The 17,147-nt window shown below is 42.1% G+C and overlaps 1 protein-coding gene across 4 annotated transcripts in view; it reads left to right on the plus strand.

Moving 5' to 3' along the window:
• Positions 1 to 17,147, plus strand: part of APBA1 (amyloid beta precursor protein binding family A member 1) — a 265,234-nt gene that overhangs the window by 218,525 nt on the left and 29,562 nt on the right. For 3 of the 4 annotated variants that reach the window (XM_055272323.2, XM_055272322.1, XM_055272324.2), the window contains exons 4-6: positions 2,691 to 2,730; positions 6,424 to 6,569; positions 16,210 to 16,242. In XM_055272323.2, the coding sequence (XP_055128298.1) occupies positions 2,691 to 2,730; positions 6,424 to 6,569; positions 16,210 to 16,242 (219 nt within the window). The remainder of the gene's footprint in view (positions 1 to 2,690; positions 2,731 to 6,423; positions 6,570 to 16,209; positions 16,243 to 17,147) is intronic. The other variant, XM_055272326.1, reaches the window with a different exon arrangement.

Below are 17,147 nucleotides of genomic sequence, written 5' to 3' on the forward strand. Positions count from 1 at the left end.
CATTATCGTTTCTTGAGCATTGACGATGTTCCAGGAACTGGGCTGAGAAAAATCACAGATAGTGTCTCATTTAATTCTTAAAATAATTCTGTGAGGTAGGTATCACTGTCCTCATTTGCTGGTTGAAGAAGCTAAGAGGTTGAATAACTTACCTGAGATTGTAGAGCTCACAAGTGGTCAGCCAAGATTAAACTCCAGAGCTCATGGGAACCCGTGCTCTTAACTGCCAAGATCTGCCACTGCTGGAGTAGAAAGTGTTCATAGGTCACAGACTACGTGGACAAGGTACCTTGTCTGTCATTGTTCCAATTGTCCAATTGTGCCTCCAAGTTCTGCACGAGTTGATTTGTGTGACCCCCAAACACAAATCCCAAAGATCTTAGCCTTTAGCTTTTTAAATGCAACTTTATTTATTCTTGAAAGTTAAGGATCAACTGATGTTCGTCTCAGTCCACATGTGAAATAAAGGGCTAACCAGACATCTAAATATTCAGCATTTGATTATGCATTAGATATAATAAGGCAAATTTGTTAGTTTCTCAGTTCCTACAAGACTTGGCTCATGTTTCTACATATCCTTAGAAATGATGATGAAAATCCTATTTGTGTGTAATAATTAGAGATTCTTTCATTTCACAAAACTCGTTTTGAAAAAAGTTTACTACCCCAGAGACTAAGAAAGCTAGTCATGAGCTCATGCATAGAGAATAAGTGAATGTACCAAATGCCCTCTGTTGTAGCTCTTAATAAAATGACAGCTTTTAGAGCTATAGACCAAAGTAATTCTTTTGTAGCTTCTGCTAAAATCTGGACACTGTCTAGCATTCAGAAAAATATCCAAATCGAACGAGAAAATGTGAATTGACTTCTTAGATATATCTGGAGGCTAAGCAATTTTGATTAAACAAACTCTCATTACCCCAGTCTCTAGTTACTGGGACAAGGGTAGGGAAATGGTTGGGAAATAATAACTTAAAAGTTTTCGGCCCCTATGAAGATGCTAGCTTCCATCTGCATACCATGAAGTTATGAGAGTTTTTTTCTTTTCTTTAAACCAACCTAAATTAGACAGATTTGGCTGCTGGCTCTCAACTGGGCCTATCTTCTCACTTAGATAAGTTGAAAATAAAATTAATGTAAAGCACTGCTGAAACTGGAGTTCTCTTTCCCCCATCCACATATCCTGGCTTTTATTTGGTGTGCATTTTCTCATAAATGCATTACTAGCCAGTAATTTTTCATTCCTGGTGCACTAGAAACCCACCCACTTTGGTGTGCAGAGCCATTTCTCCCACTGAGAAATGGGAGAAGCACCACCTTGGCATTTCATTGAGCACACATGCAGCAGGTTTACTGAAAAGCTGCCCTGTACAATGTATTATTGTGTGATTAGAGTTGAATTGTCATCCTGAATTGAGCTGGAGTCTTACAACTAGGTTTCTTCAACTGCCCCAATTTTTCACAAAACAATGAAAACTACTATTTTTAGACTGTTGTCCAAGTATTAACTAAGTTATCATCCCTTTGCCATTCCCATCCTTCAAGGAAAGAGCACTATGTCAAGTGCTAGGTTAGGGGGTTGCTCCCCATGACATTCCAAGACTCACCCAGGGCGCTTTCCTCATCCAGCCTGCCAGGCACCCCAGAGTCTACCATCTATGCAGGTCAGCCTATCCAACACCTATTCAGTGCCAGATATCTTTCCTCTTAAAATCATGCATTTAAATAATCACCTAAGACTGGGTAGGTTCTCAGCAATGGAATTCTTGGCCTTGCAAATCTTACCTTCTGCCCATTTTAGGGACTTGTATTTAACACTAGCTCTCCACTCTCCTGTGATGCTTGTATCACCCTGGTCCAGACATATCAGCTACAAATTCTACTACTGGTGGAAGCAGGGGTGAATTTCTTTCTCTTATCTCAGTCAGTGTTACATCTAGGACATCTGCTTCTGAAAGGAACGTATGGTGAGTTTTGCTCCTCTGAAGAGCAGGCAGTTAAGCTGCCATCTAGTCAGGCTCTAAAAGGTGTCTAGCTCATCATCTCTGCTTCCAACAGTGCTGTGAGAACACTGACCTTTGCTCTGAGGTGCAAAAGAAATTCCACAGTTTTTAATTTACTCCTTTGTTGTGTTCTTATTCAGATAACCCACAATAATGATTTATATAATGGAGTTTTTCAACTAAAATAAATCAGTAGGAGATGAAAGGAAGAGATTTAAAAAAACTCTAGCACACATTTTTATCACAGTGAGAGATCACTGTGGCAAAGAGTAAAATAAATTTCTCTTAAGAGAATTCTTAATTTCAGCATATAATCATAGCGTTGGTGCTTTCACTAATCAGTTTTTCACATGGAAATGCAGATCCTTAAGAATACAAACTGTGCCCTTTTTATTGTTATTAGAGATTTTTGTCTGTGGGATTGTTTTTTAGTTGGCAAATACCTCTCTGATTGTGAAATGTAAGGTTTCTAGATTATCTAAAATATGAATGGACTATTCTGAGTTTTAGGTAACCTTTACTAATAAATGCATATTTATCTGAACTTTACTTTCTCTAACTAAAAATGATCAATAACTGGTAACTGCCACTGATGATGTATTTATTTTTCATGTTGCATGGATGATTGTATTAATGCATATTTCATTATGCTTTGCTCTTTTTGAAACCTCTTTGTCTTGATTACAGTCAAGAAAAAGCTTGGCTTCATTCCCAACCTACGTTGAAGGTAAGGGTTGAAAAGAAAATATTGAGCACTAAGTCATTCATGAATCTTTTAGCATTGGGGCATGTGAAGCACTGAGATATAAGACAATAGAAGGGAAGAAAGGCCACAAAGTCACTTATTCACAATGTTAACAGTCTTAGGATCTTAGACTCAAAGGATGATAGCTGGGAGCTCAAAATCTCAAAATCCTCCTCACATCTTTGCTCATTATGTGGATGGGGACTCTGAAATTGGAGTCGAAGCTGTGGGCTTTACCCAATGTCATGCAGCTTAGCAGTGGTCACATTGGATCCAAAACCCAAGTCTCCTTATTCTGTCCCTGTGCAACTTGTACATTCAGTAAGAAAAATTCAAGTGGGAATGAACATTAACAAAGGCAGAAATTTTTGTCTTTTTTAATAAGAAAAACCTTCCCAGCAATTTTCATCTGTTATGTGGATGAGCTAGTAATAGTAACAGTTACCGCATGCTTACTCTGCCACGTTCTGTTCTAAGCACCTCCCATGTAATAACTAATTGAATCCTCACTTCAATCCTGTGTGAAGTGAGTTTTATTATTATCCCCATGTTATAATGAGACAACTGAGGCATCAAGAGGGTAACTTGCCCAAGATCCCACAGTTGGCAGTGCAGAGCCAGGCTATGAATTGGCAGGCTGGCACCATACTTCTTTCTGGAAACCAGTGTCTTTGCGGGGCTGCCACACATGGTTTTGCAGGTTACTCACTGCACAAGGGCACCTACTCAGAGGCCAAGTGGGGCCAAAGTTCAGCCAAGGTCTGCACTCCAGCTGGAGTTTGTACCATGCAAATGGGGCACCAAATCAGGCACCATTTCTCATTCACAAAGGGGCACTCACTCTCTGGCTAGAGGTGATGCTGAGGGTCTCCCTGGGTACATTGCCATTTCCTTGAAGGAGTCTTTTCTGGAGGCCAGAGAACGCCCAGACATCTCTCTGAGGGTGTCTCTGGACTTTGGATACTGTGCATGAACAGTCATTGTGTTCCACTGCCTGGGAAAGGGTTACCAGGGCTCATAAACCTTCATGAATCCTTGGGCTCAAAGCCCAGGACAAGCTCACAGTTTTGGTTTAGTTACTCAGGTTTCTCTCTTGAGTCATTGTAAATTATTTGCATCATTTTTGTGAGGCTCTGAAATTCTGTGAGAGCACTCTGGGAAGTTTTCTGAAGTTTGAAAGCTCCCTTCTTCATATTCACCCCCCAGGCCTAGCGATTTTTCAGGCTCAGCGTTAGCCTGAGTGTGAGGATGTCACGTGTGTGCTCCCTCATCTACAGAGCAATCCAAAGGCAGCACTAAAGGGAAACCACGTTCCGAAAGGCCAAAAGAAAACCTGCAATTCTCTGACATAGGATCATTAAGGGTTTAATTTTTTTTAACTGTGTAAGAATATACTAGCACTGAGCCCAAAGTGAACTTATAAAATTGGGGCTTTTATTTTTCTGGGTGTGGTGCGATGACAGTGACATTCAATTATATTCAATTTCCTGAAAGGATAAACGGCATAAGACCATATCTCAAAATGTGTTTAGGTCGGATATTTGTGTGTCTTGGCTGTTTGGCATTTCTACAGTCATTTAAATATAATTTGGATTGCTTTTAAACATATCCCCATACCCACACTTACTGTAGTCAAAAAGGGACCTTCTCAGTGAATAGCGCCAATAGTGCCAAATCAGAGAATATATGATGTTAGAAGTCCCGTAGAGAAGGTAGTTAATTTTTTTTTTCTTTTAACATTGATTTTTAAAAACTAGATGGAAGACTTTTAAAAGTTCATATCCCAGATGAGATCTTTCTTCTCCATATCTGGTTGGCAATAATGATTATGTTTCCATAACACTGTAAATGCATCAGCAGGAACTTATCATAGAAGAACTGACAATCTTTTACTTTATATAAAGTGTAATGTGGATTCAGACCTGTTCATATTTTATATGCTTCCCTGCTATACAACTGAAACTGTATATCATATATAGCCCGAATCCATCTCACATCTATAAAAGATTCACAGCGGGTCCCTGTGGTTGTTGAGTAGAGTGTGCATTACTGGTATGTAGTGGAGGCAGATTTGTCTGTGTACTACTCACAGTGTTAGCCTCGAAGTCTTGCTTGTAAAAATGGAGAATAAGACAAATAATGGGCTTCCTTATTTAATTACTACATAGATGCTTTGTGAAAGCCCTTCCTAAAACACTTTTAATTTCTTTGCTTCAAGCACCACCTTAGTTTTAGACAAATGAGTAGATTATTTTACATCTGTACTCTGATAAGTAGTTCAGCACAGGAAGCAGCTGTGTAAACTCAAGATGAGCTTGATGTTTAAGGATAAAAATAAAAAGCATTTCAGATGAGCCTTCCAAGAGGAAAAAGCAAATTGTTTCCATTACAAGTTATCTAATTTAAGACCCTGAGGTTTTAACAGTGGGTTAAAATGTATATTTTAGTCTCCCCAGATGTACCACTCAAGTCAAATAAAATACAGAGGGCCAGGCATGGTGTTTCATGCCTGTAATCTCAGCACTTTGGGAGGCTGAGGCGTGCAAATTGCTTGAGCCCAGGAGTCCAAGACCAGCCTGGGCAACATGGCAAAACCCCATCTCTACAAAAACTACAAAAATTAGTTGGGCATGTTAGTGCCTGTAGTTTCAGCCACTTGGGAGGCTGAGGCAGGAGGATCCCTTGAACCTGGGAGGCGGAGGTTGCAGTGAGCCAAGATCACACCACTGTACTCCAGCCTGAGTGAGAGAGTGAGACCCTGTCTCAAAAAAAAAAAGAACGAAAATAAAATACGTATGTTTCAATTGCAGATTAAAATGCCTTTTTAAGGGACTGTTGTACAGTTATATATTAATCACAGACATGTTTTAATTTCGAGTTAGGGTTTACAAGTAATTGTGGTTAGAAACAGGTGCCCCCAGTTAAAATATTTAAAACAGGTTTGACTTAAAAGGCTGGTAAATTAGAACAGAAAATTTGATTTTCTTTGGAATCTGTCTTTGTGTGGGCACAGGCCAAGAACATTATACCCCGTAAGTGAACAAGATTGACAGCGTGGGACCGTGGCTTTGAGGTCATGTTATCTGTCTTGCACAATTGAGGTCAGAGGCCATTACAGGAATCCAGATATTCTGAAACAGATATCTTATTTTTTCTGATCTGTAAATTTGTTTCTTCCATTATGGATTAAATGGAGGAAGAGATATGAATGGGGGGGCAAGTAATAGGAATTGCTGTAAAAAGCTTTTCTAAAAAGACAGCCATCTAGTTACTTAAGCATTTATCCAGCAAATATCTAGTTGATACCACCTGGGTAACAGTAAGACACAAGAGAGTCAGAGGTGAATATGACATGGTCCTTGTCTCTTAAGAGCTCACAGTCTAACAGGAGAAACAGTGTCCTTTATTGCTGAATTGTATGTTCCATATTTAAGTAAATATTTGCATCACTTTCCATAGTAAATGGTTTTAGCGAAGCAAATTATTCTAGAAACTGTGCCTTCTATTTGAAAATGAGGTGTGGGTGCAGATAGACAGAGATGCCTTAGACCAGCAGGTTGGCTGTGTCTCACCTGTGCCAGCAGTGAGGCATGGGAGAGGGGTGATGTGCCATTGAGGGGGTTGGCAGTCCCCGCCCCAGGATGGCTTCCCTCACTGTGGCTCTATGTGTTACAGTTCCGGGACCCTGCGACCCCGAAGACTTGATCGATGGAATCATTTTTGCCGCCAATTACCTTGGCTCCACTCAGCTGCTCTCAGACAAAACTCCTTCCAAAAACGTGCGCATGATGCAGGCCCAGGAAGCCGTAAGCAGGATCAAGGTGAGGACATCTGGGTGCTCCAGCAGGGACAGTGGGCAGGTGTGGGCACTTGAGCAGTCTACAGCACTGGCCACAACTCCACATGTAGTTTAGAGGAGAGTGGTTTGAGATGACGTCACACAGGCAGTGCTTATCCATGTGCCTGTTAACAAAAATTTCCAAAGTCTACTGGAGTCTTTATATACAAACATGATCTATTTAGGTTGTTATAAATAGCCAATCTTGAGAAGAAGTACTTATGATCACAACCTTTGAAAAGTTGATGTAATGAGGAAGGATGCCATTTTGAGTATTATGTCTCAAGTGCAAGACATGTACCACTGGACTTCCACTGACAGCTGGAGGTCAGTGGCAAACAGAGTTGGTTCAAACTAGGTGGCATTGCTTTTGAACCAGTCCATCCTGTTCAAGCTAGATTGAACTGGCTTGCTTCAAGGAAAATGAACTCTTTGATCAAATCTAACCTGGCTAGTCTAAAGTCAGTGCAAGGCTAATCCTGTTTAAACTAGTTTGAGCCAGTCGTAACATGTTTGAATCTGTTTAATCAAGACATAAAAGGAACGAGCCTGTTTGATCCAGGAGGAACCACTCTCATCTGGTTTGTCATTCACAACTAGTTTGAACCATCCAGAACTGGTTTATTCTCATGAATAAATGCAGCAACACAGAGCTCTAGAATCTCCACCACAATACCAAAACTACCTAGAATCATGGGCAAAGCAGGACTCCCGGAACACTTAAGGTGCTTTAATGTCATCCACATGCCATTGTGCCACCAGTACCTGGAACTACTGGGCAGCCTCCCCAAGCCTTGAGGTCATTGTCACCTAGAGCCCTAGGGACAGCATCATGGTAGAAGTCCAGGACCAGGTATTTCCAGCAAGTTGGAATAGGTTAGGACTTGCAAGAGTCTGTTTTATCCAGTTTCAACTGGTCAAAATGGATTCTTCCCTCAAGGAGCCATTCTATATTTCATACCTTCTCTCTCACACACTCCCAGGTTGCACCCTGGTGTTTGTGTGGTAATGTGGAAGGAGAAAGAGGGACAGGTAGACCGCAGTAACTGAGAATCCTTAACCTCGCAATCAAAGAAAAAATTATTCCTTGAGCACTTAGGCATGAAGAGCTGTGCAGGGTCTTGGCAGGGAGGAAAAACAGTAGCTGATAAAGTGAGATCCTTGTTCTCAAGCTCAGCAGCATGAATGAGGGAATGGCAAAGCAAGCCAGGGAGTGTGTGGGGTGTGCCCAAGGAGGAGAGGACGGTGTTAGAGGCCAAGTGCCACCAGAGTGCAGGGGAAGCCTGCAGATGTGAACACCTCTGACCGCTGCCTTCTGCCTGAGAAGTAGAAAGGAACAGTAAGTGACCAGCAATTCCAAGAGGTGCTTGCAGAGGAGAGGCAGTTGGTTTGGGCCTTATGCCCAAGCTGATTATTATGATAGCCACGTATCCAGACTCTGCCATGTGGTGAATAGTAAACAGCTCATAACATCACCGACACCGTAATTATGATGCCCCTGAACCCTCAGCTGTCTAGTTATCCTGCAGTTCCCAGGTTGCTGTGTAAATGGCCCCACGTCCCTCTCATGGCTTCCTCCTCAGGCTGCTCACTGCCACTCCTGCTGCTGGGGCCTCTGTGTGTCACCCACTGATCTGACCACCTCTCCGTACTTGGAGGAAATGCTTCTCCCCCAAGCTCAGAGCTGGCCCTTCTCTTAACTCCTCCTAGGACAGTAAGCCCATGCCATAACTTTTGACATGACTGCGATGTTTTTATAAACCAGGGAGGAGTGATTTGCAACTGCCTCAAGAGTGGCTGTTGTCACAACCTTGCTAGGCCAGACCTAGTGTCAGGATTACTGATAGGACCTTTTAGTTCCTTCCATGTGTCAGGGATACACTCAGCCACTTCATCTGGGGCACACAAACCTTGCCTGTGCCTCAGAGGCCCTGCTGCCATAAGGCCCATTTCTGTGGTGTTTGTCTTCTTCTAAAATTAGCCTCTCCCAGAATGATGGACAGTGGGAAGGTCCAGTTCTTTTAAGGGAAGCCCCACCCCCGACCCAAAGAGATGTGTCTTGCCCCGTGGCTCCCAACAGGACAACTCCATGGAGACAGTCTGAACTTCATACCTTTTGGGACTTTGAGACTAAACAGTGCTACGGATAGAATATCACCAGGTTCTTGGGGAGCTGCCCATCCAAGCTTGACCTAGTTCCCTTTCACTGTCTTCCCATTTCCACAAAGTGGTGACATTGTGCCAGCAAGTCTCTCCAAGGTCTTCTCCATCTTAATTTAGTTGTCTTCCAGGCACAGCATTCAAAACAACAACCCACAAGCCTCTCAGAGAGAGCAAGCTGCTTTTCAGGCACAGTCACATCCTATTTTGTACAGAGCAGAGAACTTTAAATCAAAGAGACATAGAGACATAGTTCTGACTTCACGTGCCCCATGGTTACCAGATATGCCACCTGGGCTTCCAGGTGAATGGTGCTGTTAGCTTCCCCAAGTTTGGTGGAAGCACAAAAGTCTGGTGTGCCTCACTCAGGGTCTCTGTTAGACAGGGACTGCCTTCATAAGATGTGTTTGGAAATGAGTGGGGCCACCTCTGCTTGTCACCATGACTGGGGGCATTTTCTGGGCCAGAGCCAGGTGTGCTCAAGACCCTATAACGTCCAGGGCAGAGCCACAAAACAAAGATTTTATCTCTACCAAAATGCCAAAGACCCCCTATCAAGGAATGCTACCAGAGCCCGTTCAGGTGAATCTTCCAGAATAAAGTAGCAGTCTGCCCCCAAAGGAGTACTGAAGACTCCTGAGGTTGAAAACTACATGTTGCTTTGAGGTTAGTTTTTTCTAGGTTCTATCCTTCAAGGTTTCAAAAATTTTAAGGTTCAGGTTTCATTTGGGACACCTTGTTTATTAGCCCTCCGATAGTTTTGGACTCCTACAGATAGAACATTTATGCCTTTCCAGTCCCCTTATGGCACTTAGGTAGTGCTGAGATGGCCTTACAGGGAAAAAGCAGGCACGGGCACATCACTTGAACGTAAAGCAATGTTCAGGTACACAGCATCCCTGTACCAAAGCTCATCAGTGCCAATTGTATTGTGAGTTATATTTTCTTATTTCCACAGTGGTGTCCTATAGAGGTGTTATTCCTTCTTTAAAGTCCAGCTGCCTCATAAGAAATCAGAGATTTTACTTCAAAGCTTCCAAAGGATGGGTATCCCGAAGTTCCGCAGTTCATTTGAACCAAAAATTAGATGGCTCTGTTGATCAGAACAACCAAGATAGAGGCTTTCTGATTATAAATACATTTTAGACCTGCCTAGAGCAGAATAGGCATCTGGAAAACATAGATTTATTTTTACAAGCAAATTACTCTGGCGTGAGGAATTCATTATAGAGTGGTAAAATTAAATGGTTACATTTCATTTATAACTTATAAGTATCATTTTACAATGTGCGTCTATGCATTGGAAGGAACTGTTGCCTGTCATTAAGTATTTTCTGCTTCATGTTCCTTTTACATCCATTAAAGTGCTCATCAGATCGGTTGACGTTACATCCAGCTAGAAGCCTTTTTTTCCGAGTGTAAATGGAGATGCCTGTTTAAGTCAGCACTCTCCAAAAAGTGACTGTGTCAGGGAGCATACGCGGACTTCATCAATGCAAAGGGAAGCTGGGGCAAAGAGTGTTGATCCTGAGCAGGCTGGGCTGGGCTCAAGTGGAAGGAGCTTGCACCAGGTGCCCACATGTGTCTGGGAGACACTGCTCTGTAAGGAAGATGGTGCCACGCTGTTTCCTAAAGAGAGACTGACCTTTCAGAACAAGTTATTCTAGGCCACCTTGACAGAAAGGACATAGAGCACAGCAAAGCTGCAGACTTTATAGTGTCTGTCCAGGAAGGAAGGAGAAAGTAAAGCTCTGTGGATTTATTTTGCAATCCATTTAGCAATGTCCTTAACCCCAAGCTGATCAGTAATTTCTGGCTTGGCACTTTCACCTAAACAAAGGTGGGGGTAGTTTCCTCCTTTGTTTTCTGATTCCTCCTTCTTCCCTCACTCCCTGCAGGGACCCCCGTTTTGTCCCTCTCTTCCTCTGCCTACACTGTTTGACCAGATGGACGTGGCTGGATGTGAATGAGAACTGCTCACCACGTGCCCTGTATTCGTGGTGCTTTATCTCTGAACAGACACTGACCTTGAAGCTTAGGTTTCCATTTCAAAGTAGTCTTTAATTTCTGTTCAATTTGTCGATTGTGGTGTCTGCCACTCATGTAGTACCAACTGTATACTAAAATTCAACATTGCTCGTTGGATTTGGACTTGGGGTTTTGAAAATTACTGTTTTCTTAACAAAAAATTTACAAGATTCATTTGCCACATGGAGAGAGAATTTGGAGCTGTGGTTTGGCCAGGTATTTTCTACTTAATGTGAAAAGAAACAAAGGAATTTGGCCCCAAATGCCAACTGTTGTTATGCAGACTCCTGTGATAGGCCCTTTAGGAATAAAAATTAACCAATACACAGTTCTTGAGCTTGAGAAACTTGCAGTAAAAACAAGCCAAAAAGAATGTTAGGTAACAATAATACAAGGTAAGCTGAGGGCTCTGAAATTTAAAGGCTTTTCCATCTACCACAATTTAAGAGATGACATATCTGAGCACAATAGCAGAATTAGAAGACATCTGTCATTGAACATTTTTTTTTTGTTTTGGTCTTTGGTCCCTCCCTGATGTGTTCATTCTGCCTTTGTTGGTCATCATTTTTTGAGAAGTAATATCCTTCCAGAGAGCCCCCATATACCTTAGGGGATTGCATTAGAGCCCTGGTTCTCAAAGCATGATCCCTGGACCGGTAGCATCAGCATTGCCTACGAACTTATTAGAAGTACAGGTTTTCAGGCCCAACCCCAAACCTACTGAGTCAGAAACTCAGAAGGTGGCACCCAGGAGTCTGTGTTTTAACAAACCCTCCAGGAGATTCTACTCTGCACCAGCGTTTGGGAACCACTGCCTTAAAGAAAGGTGGACCCGCCAGTGTGTGAAGCATCTTTCCTCCCACTGTGCCCTGCAGCATTCTAGTCAGGCTAAGTGCTTGTCACTAATAGAGTTCCACTGGCAAATAAGCTCAAGAAAATAGATCTCCTTTTCGGACATTTGCTACAGGTGTCTTCCTCTTAAAGGCTCTGAGAAGTCCTGCACTAAGAAGATGTCACAGCAGCTCCCATAATTACTTGAGCACAGAATACATTGTTACCATGTGATAGATACCTGCTAATTGTCACCATTTGGTAGATACCTGTCAGTAGTAGTATTCTCTGGAACATGTTTTGGGAGAAACTTCTAGAGAGAGCTTTGCCCTATGTGCTGTCAGTCTTTAATGTGCCCTAGATAGAAACACCCCTCTCCCCTAACAACGTGAGACTCATGCCTACCCACTTTCTAGAGAAAGCCAGACTGGAAGCCAGCACAATGAGCTCACTTGTCTTCCTTGCTCTCCACTGCATCTCCACCTTACCTTCCACTCTCATTCCCACTTCATTCTCTGCTCTTTAACCAGAAGATAGGGTGGCCTCCTGAGCCCTACCTGAACCACAGAGACTGCTTCATGTCCATCCACCCAGAGTGTGGTGTTTGTGTCTCCATTCTTCCTATATTTGTGAAGCTAATGCAATTAGATTACAAATGGTGTTTAGGTATCTTGTGGTCCATTTTGGCAAGCTGTGCAGCAGCATTTTGGCAAGCAGCATTCATTATCAAATATTCATATATTCATCTTAACTAGCCTGTCCCAAAGATCAGCTTTTTTTCATTCTTTTATGATTTTCTCAAAATTATGATTTCATTATAGAAGTAAAATTTCTATCATTATAGCTTTGCCTAAGTTGTAGCATTTCCCAGCTTAGTTGAAGAAGTCTATGATCAGTGAAGTATTAGGCCCTTCACATGCATTATCTCAATCTCATTTACTCGTCAAAATGGATGGGGTAGAGAACATTGTGAGGTAGGTGTTGTTAACCCCATGGTATAGACAAATGGAGAAGTTTACAGATGACAAGCTTGCCCCAGTTGCACAACTAGGGGTTTACAGTGGAGTGAGATTGCCAGAGTTTGAATCTGTATTCTGCCACTTCACAGCCGTGTGACCTGGGGCGAGTTAATTAGCCTCTGTGCCACATTTCCCTCTTCTGAAAAATGAGGATAACATAATGTAGGCAGAAATAACAACATCTACTTAAACCTCGTGTTTCATGGGATTGATCATGGCTTACCACCTAGCACGGTAGTAGCTCACAGGGGTGTTGTAAGCTTTTACACTGATTTATGTGAAATACTTCAAAGGATTCTGGCACATAGCAAGTTCTCAGTCAATGTCAGTGGGGAGAGAAAAGACAGAACAGTCAGGAGCATCCCTGGCACGACTAATCTAGAGTGTGTTAACAATGGCAGAAACTCAGTACACATTGTGGATGGAGTAAGTGGGTGGGTGGTGCTGCAGTTTGTCCTTTGCACCACACCCCACCATGTGGTAAACCATGATCAATCCCATGAAACACGAGGGTTTAAATAGATGTTGTCATTCCTGGCTTTAAAATGCATGCTGGCCTTATGTTTCTCTTGGACCCCTTTCTGCTACCCTAATTTCTCATTCTGGCTCCAACTCTCCCGTCTTCTGTGATGTTATATTTAAATTTTAAATTATAATTTGTTGCAGGGTACTTGGATATCATGAGTGATTTAAAGATGGTATTACTCTAAATCCACAGAATATTTTTAACTTCATAAAAACTGTTTCAGGCCAGGCGCGGTGGCTCATGCCTGTAATCCCAGCACTATGGGAGGCCAAGGCGGGTGGATCACTTGAGGTCAGGAGTTTGAAATCAGCCTGGTCAACATGGTGAAACCCCGTCTCTACTAAAAATACAAAAATTAGCCGGGTGTGGTGGCACATGCCTGTAATCCCAGCTACTCAGGAGGCTGAGGCGCGAGAATTGCTTGAACCTGGGAGGCGGAGGTTGCAGTGAGCTGAGATGGCACCACTGCACTCTAGCCGGGGTGACAGAGCGAGACTCTGTCTCAAAAAAAAAAAAAAAAAAAGTTTCAGAATACCTTTCATGAAACTCAATTTGCCTTGCCTTTTGTATCCTCTTCCTCAACACCAGTTCCAGAAAAAAAAAAAAAAAAAAAAAATGGGTACTCCAGTGATGGTGGAACCTATTTTCTTTTGTAAGAGTTATTTCAAATTGGCTCCCTAGAATTGAAGAATTTTGACCAACAGCTGTTAGGGTTTGGTATCCGAAGTAATGGAAATTCCTGTATTACTGCCATATCATTTCAGGAGAGGTAAACAAACATTAAAGATCTCCCAGCTGTCAGTTATGCAGATTATAACTGATGCCAGTCAGAACATCCCTGGCCAGACTCTGGGATTCCACATGGGAATCCTCGTGGTGTGGCATGGCATAACATCAGCATAGGGTCACTTCTCAGATGCAGAAATATTCCCGCTGTAATGTGCAGCAGTCAGGATGACAGAGTTGCTACCTTCAGACTTTTTCAGAGCAGACTGTTCACTGTGAACTCATGGCCACCAGGGCATCTGTGTGGGAGTGCGGTTGCCCTGGTTTCCCGGGTGTACCAGAGATTCGCTATGTGGTGTCTGGATGGCTCACTCATCTAGTTTCTCTAAAATGAGGTAGTATAGGCAACATATTTTAGTCACTAATGAAACAGAGATGTGCTGCTGAGAGCAGAGGAGCTTTTCTACCAGGTGAGTACCCAGGAATGTGAGAGAGCAGTTCTTCCTCCACCCCACTCCCATTACCACAACAGCATCTGCAGTTCGGCCATTGACTCGCCATTATTTGTACGAGATCTGTATAAATAGCAAGCCTTAGCAAAAGGCAAGAAATTGCATCATGACCTAGGTCAATTATAATCATATAACAGCAAACACAAATATAGTGCTTAGAATGTATGAGGCACTGTTTGAAGAGCTTTGCCTGTATTCATTTTGTCCTCAAAATATCCCTGTGAGGTAGACACTATTTTTATCTTCATTTTACAGATGAAGAAACTGAGGCACAGAGATGTTCAGTGGTTTGCCTCAAAGTCACACAGCTAGTAAGTGGCAGAGCCAGAACTTGGTAGAAAATCTAGCCCCACTCTGCTTTTATCAACTATGCTGTCTTTTAATTGTGAGCAAAAGGGAGAATGGTACATCCGTTTTTAGTTAGGTGTAAACTACATTAATATTACACAAATTTAAGGCAAGAAGTATTACTAGAGGTAAAAAGGGAGAACAATGAAAGGATCAACTTATCAAGCAGGCATACCATCCTACTTATGTGCACACCTTATAACATAGCTGTAAGATAAAGTAAAGTGACAGAATCAGGATACGCAGACAAATCCACATAACAGCTGGAGGTTTTAAAACACTCAATAAATGATGGAACAAGCAGATTAAAGAACCAGCAAGTACACAGAAGGTTTGAACAATACTCTTAACCAATTTAATTGACCTAATTGTCATTGATCGAACACTGTCCCTAACAACTACGGAATGCATATTTTGAAGTCCACATGACATATCCACCAAAGTCAGTCATGTGCTGGACCATACAGCTAAGCCTCAGCATATTTCAAAAGATTGACATACAGACTGTGTTCTCTGACCACAGTGGAATTAATTCCAAAATCAGTAGAAAAAGATAACTAGAGGCCAGGCGTGGTGGCTCGAGCCTGTAATCCCAGCACTTTGGGAGGCCGAGGCAGGTGGATCACCTGAGGTCGGGAATTTGAGACTAGGCTGGCCAACATGGAGAAACCCCATCTCTACTAAAAAATGCAAAAATTAGCCAGGCGTGGTGGCGCATGCCTATAATCCCAGCTACTCGGGAGGCTGAGGCAGGAGAATCTCTTGATCCTGGGAGGCAGAGGTTGTGGTGAGCCAAGATCATGCCATTGCGCTCTAGCCTGGGCAACAAGAGCGAAACTCCATCTCAAAAAAAAAAAAAAAAAAGATAACTAGAAAATCCCCAAATGTATCAAAATTAATAAAACAATTCTAAATAATCCAAGGTTCTAGGAAGAAATTGCAGTGGAAATTTGGGAAAAAAATTTAATGGAATAATGATTAAATTGAAGCACAAAAATTTGTGGAATACATCCAAAGCAATGTTTAGAGGGAGATTCATAGCTTTGAATATCAGAATAAAGTTTGAAAAGCCATAATTTTTTATCTCAGGAAGCTGAGAAGTCAGCAAATTAAACCCAAAGAAAGTAGAAGGAAATAAAGATCTATGCTGAAATCAGTGAAATAGAAAACCAGGCGTACAATAAAGAAAATTAACAGAACCAAAACTTGTTTCTTTGGAAAGATCAGTCACAATTAAGTATAAGAAGCACCGCAACACATTTCCTTTGTCTCACTTCACCACTTCCCACATACTAAATTCTGAATTATGATATTGATTATCTTTAGACTGGGATTTTTAAAAGCCAGTCCTCCTCCCACAGAAATGCTTTATGCCACTATTCAGTATTAGTTTGTCAATTCCCTTTTTGACTTTGAGTCTCTGCAAATTCTTTCTAACTATTCTCCTGTCTCTGTTTGTTCCATGCTAAGCAGATGGCCCAGAAATTAGCCAAAAGCAGGAAGAAGGTGCAGTACAAACAACTTCATCAGCTTGGTGTTATGCCTGTTTTCATTCGTTTCTGTTTTACCTTTTTATATTTTCGTGTTTTTGTTTTCTGCATCCAGCAAGTTTTTGTTCAGATTTCTTTTTGAACCGCCCCATAAGCCAGCGTTTCTCAAAACTCAGTTGCCGAAGGTGGCCGTTTTCTGTTGCTCATTAGTCATTTCACTTCAGAGGAACGACAGGGAGCAGATTGGAGATGCTAAATGAATCGTATAGTAGTATGGAAGTTCCAAACATTCAGGAGCATCGATGTGGCAGGGAATTGAGTCTGTTCGATTATAGTTATGCTTGATTTGTGGATTTGTCAGATTGCTGGATGCAAAAAAAAAAAACTCGCTAATAACCACACATGTACAGAGTTAAGCCCTAAATGAACCAGACTGTGCTTTTTGGTTGTGGAGCTTCTAGGTGCTTATGAACTACTACTCCTGGGACGTTGAGGCATTGGGGCTCTTTCTTAATGGGGTGGCTTCAGGACTGCTTCTGTGTTGCTGGGTGGTGTGTAAACATAAAGACCCTCTTACCAGAACTGCATCCAAATGGCTTCATTTGCAGCTGCTATAAACATTGTCTCCCATCGGCTCAAGCAGAGGCAAATTCTAAGTGACTTCCCCAAGGCCTTTTGGTATGAGTTTTTTGCCCTATTTCTTCAATCTGTTGGGCTCCAAAACCCTTACAAAGAGGGCCACTTGCCATCGTCGTTCAAAGAGTGAAATCTACTGCAGTGAGTTACTGCTTCTATATGGGAGGAAGAAAAGGGGATTCTGCATTTTTCCCTGTAACCTAGAGGTGCTAACTCTTGTCCATGTGTCCATCCTCTGTGTGGTACCTTCAGCTTTGGCAGTTTAACCCTAGAGTCTGTATTGCT

Source organism: Symphalangus syndactylus, chromosome 3, assembly GCF_028878055.3.
Source record: "Symphalangus syndactylus isolate Jambi chromosome 3, NHGRI_mSymSyn1-v2.1_pri, whole genome shotgun sequence".
NCBI classification, from domain to species: domain Eukaryota; kingdom Metazoa; phylum Chordata; class Mammalia; order Primates; family Hylobatidae; genus Symphalangus; species Symphalangus syndactylus.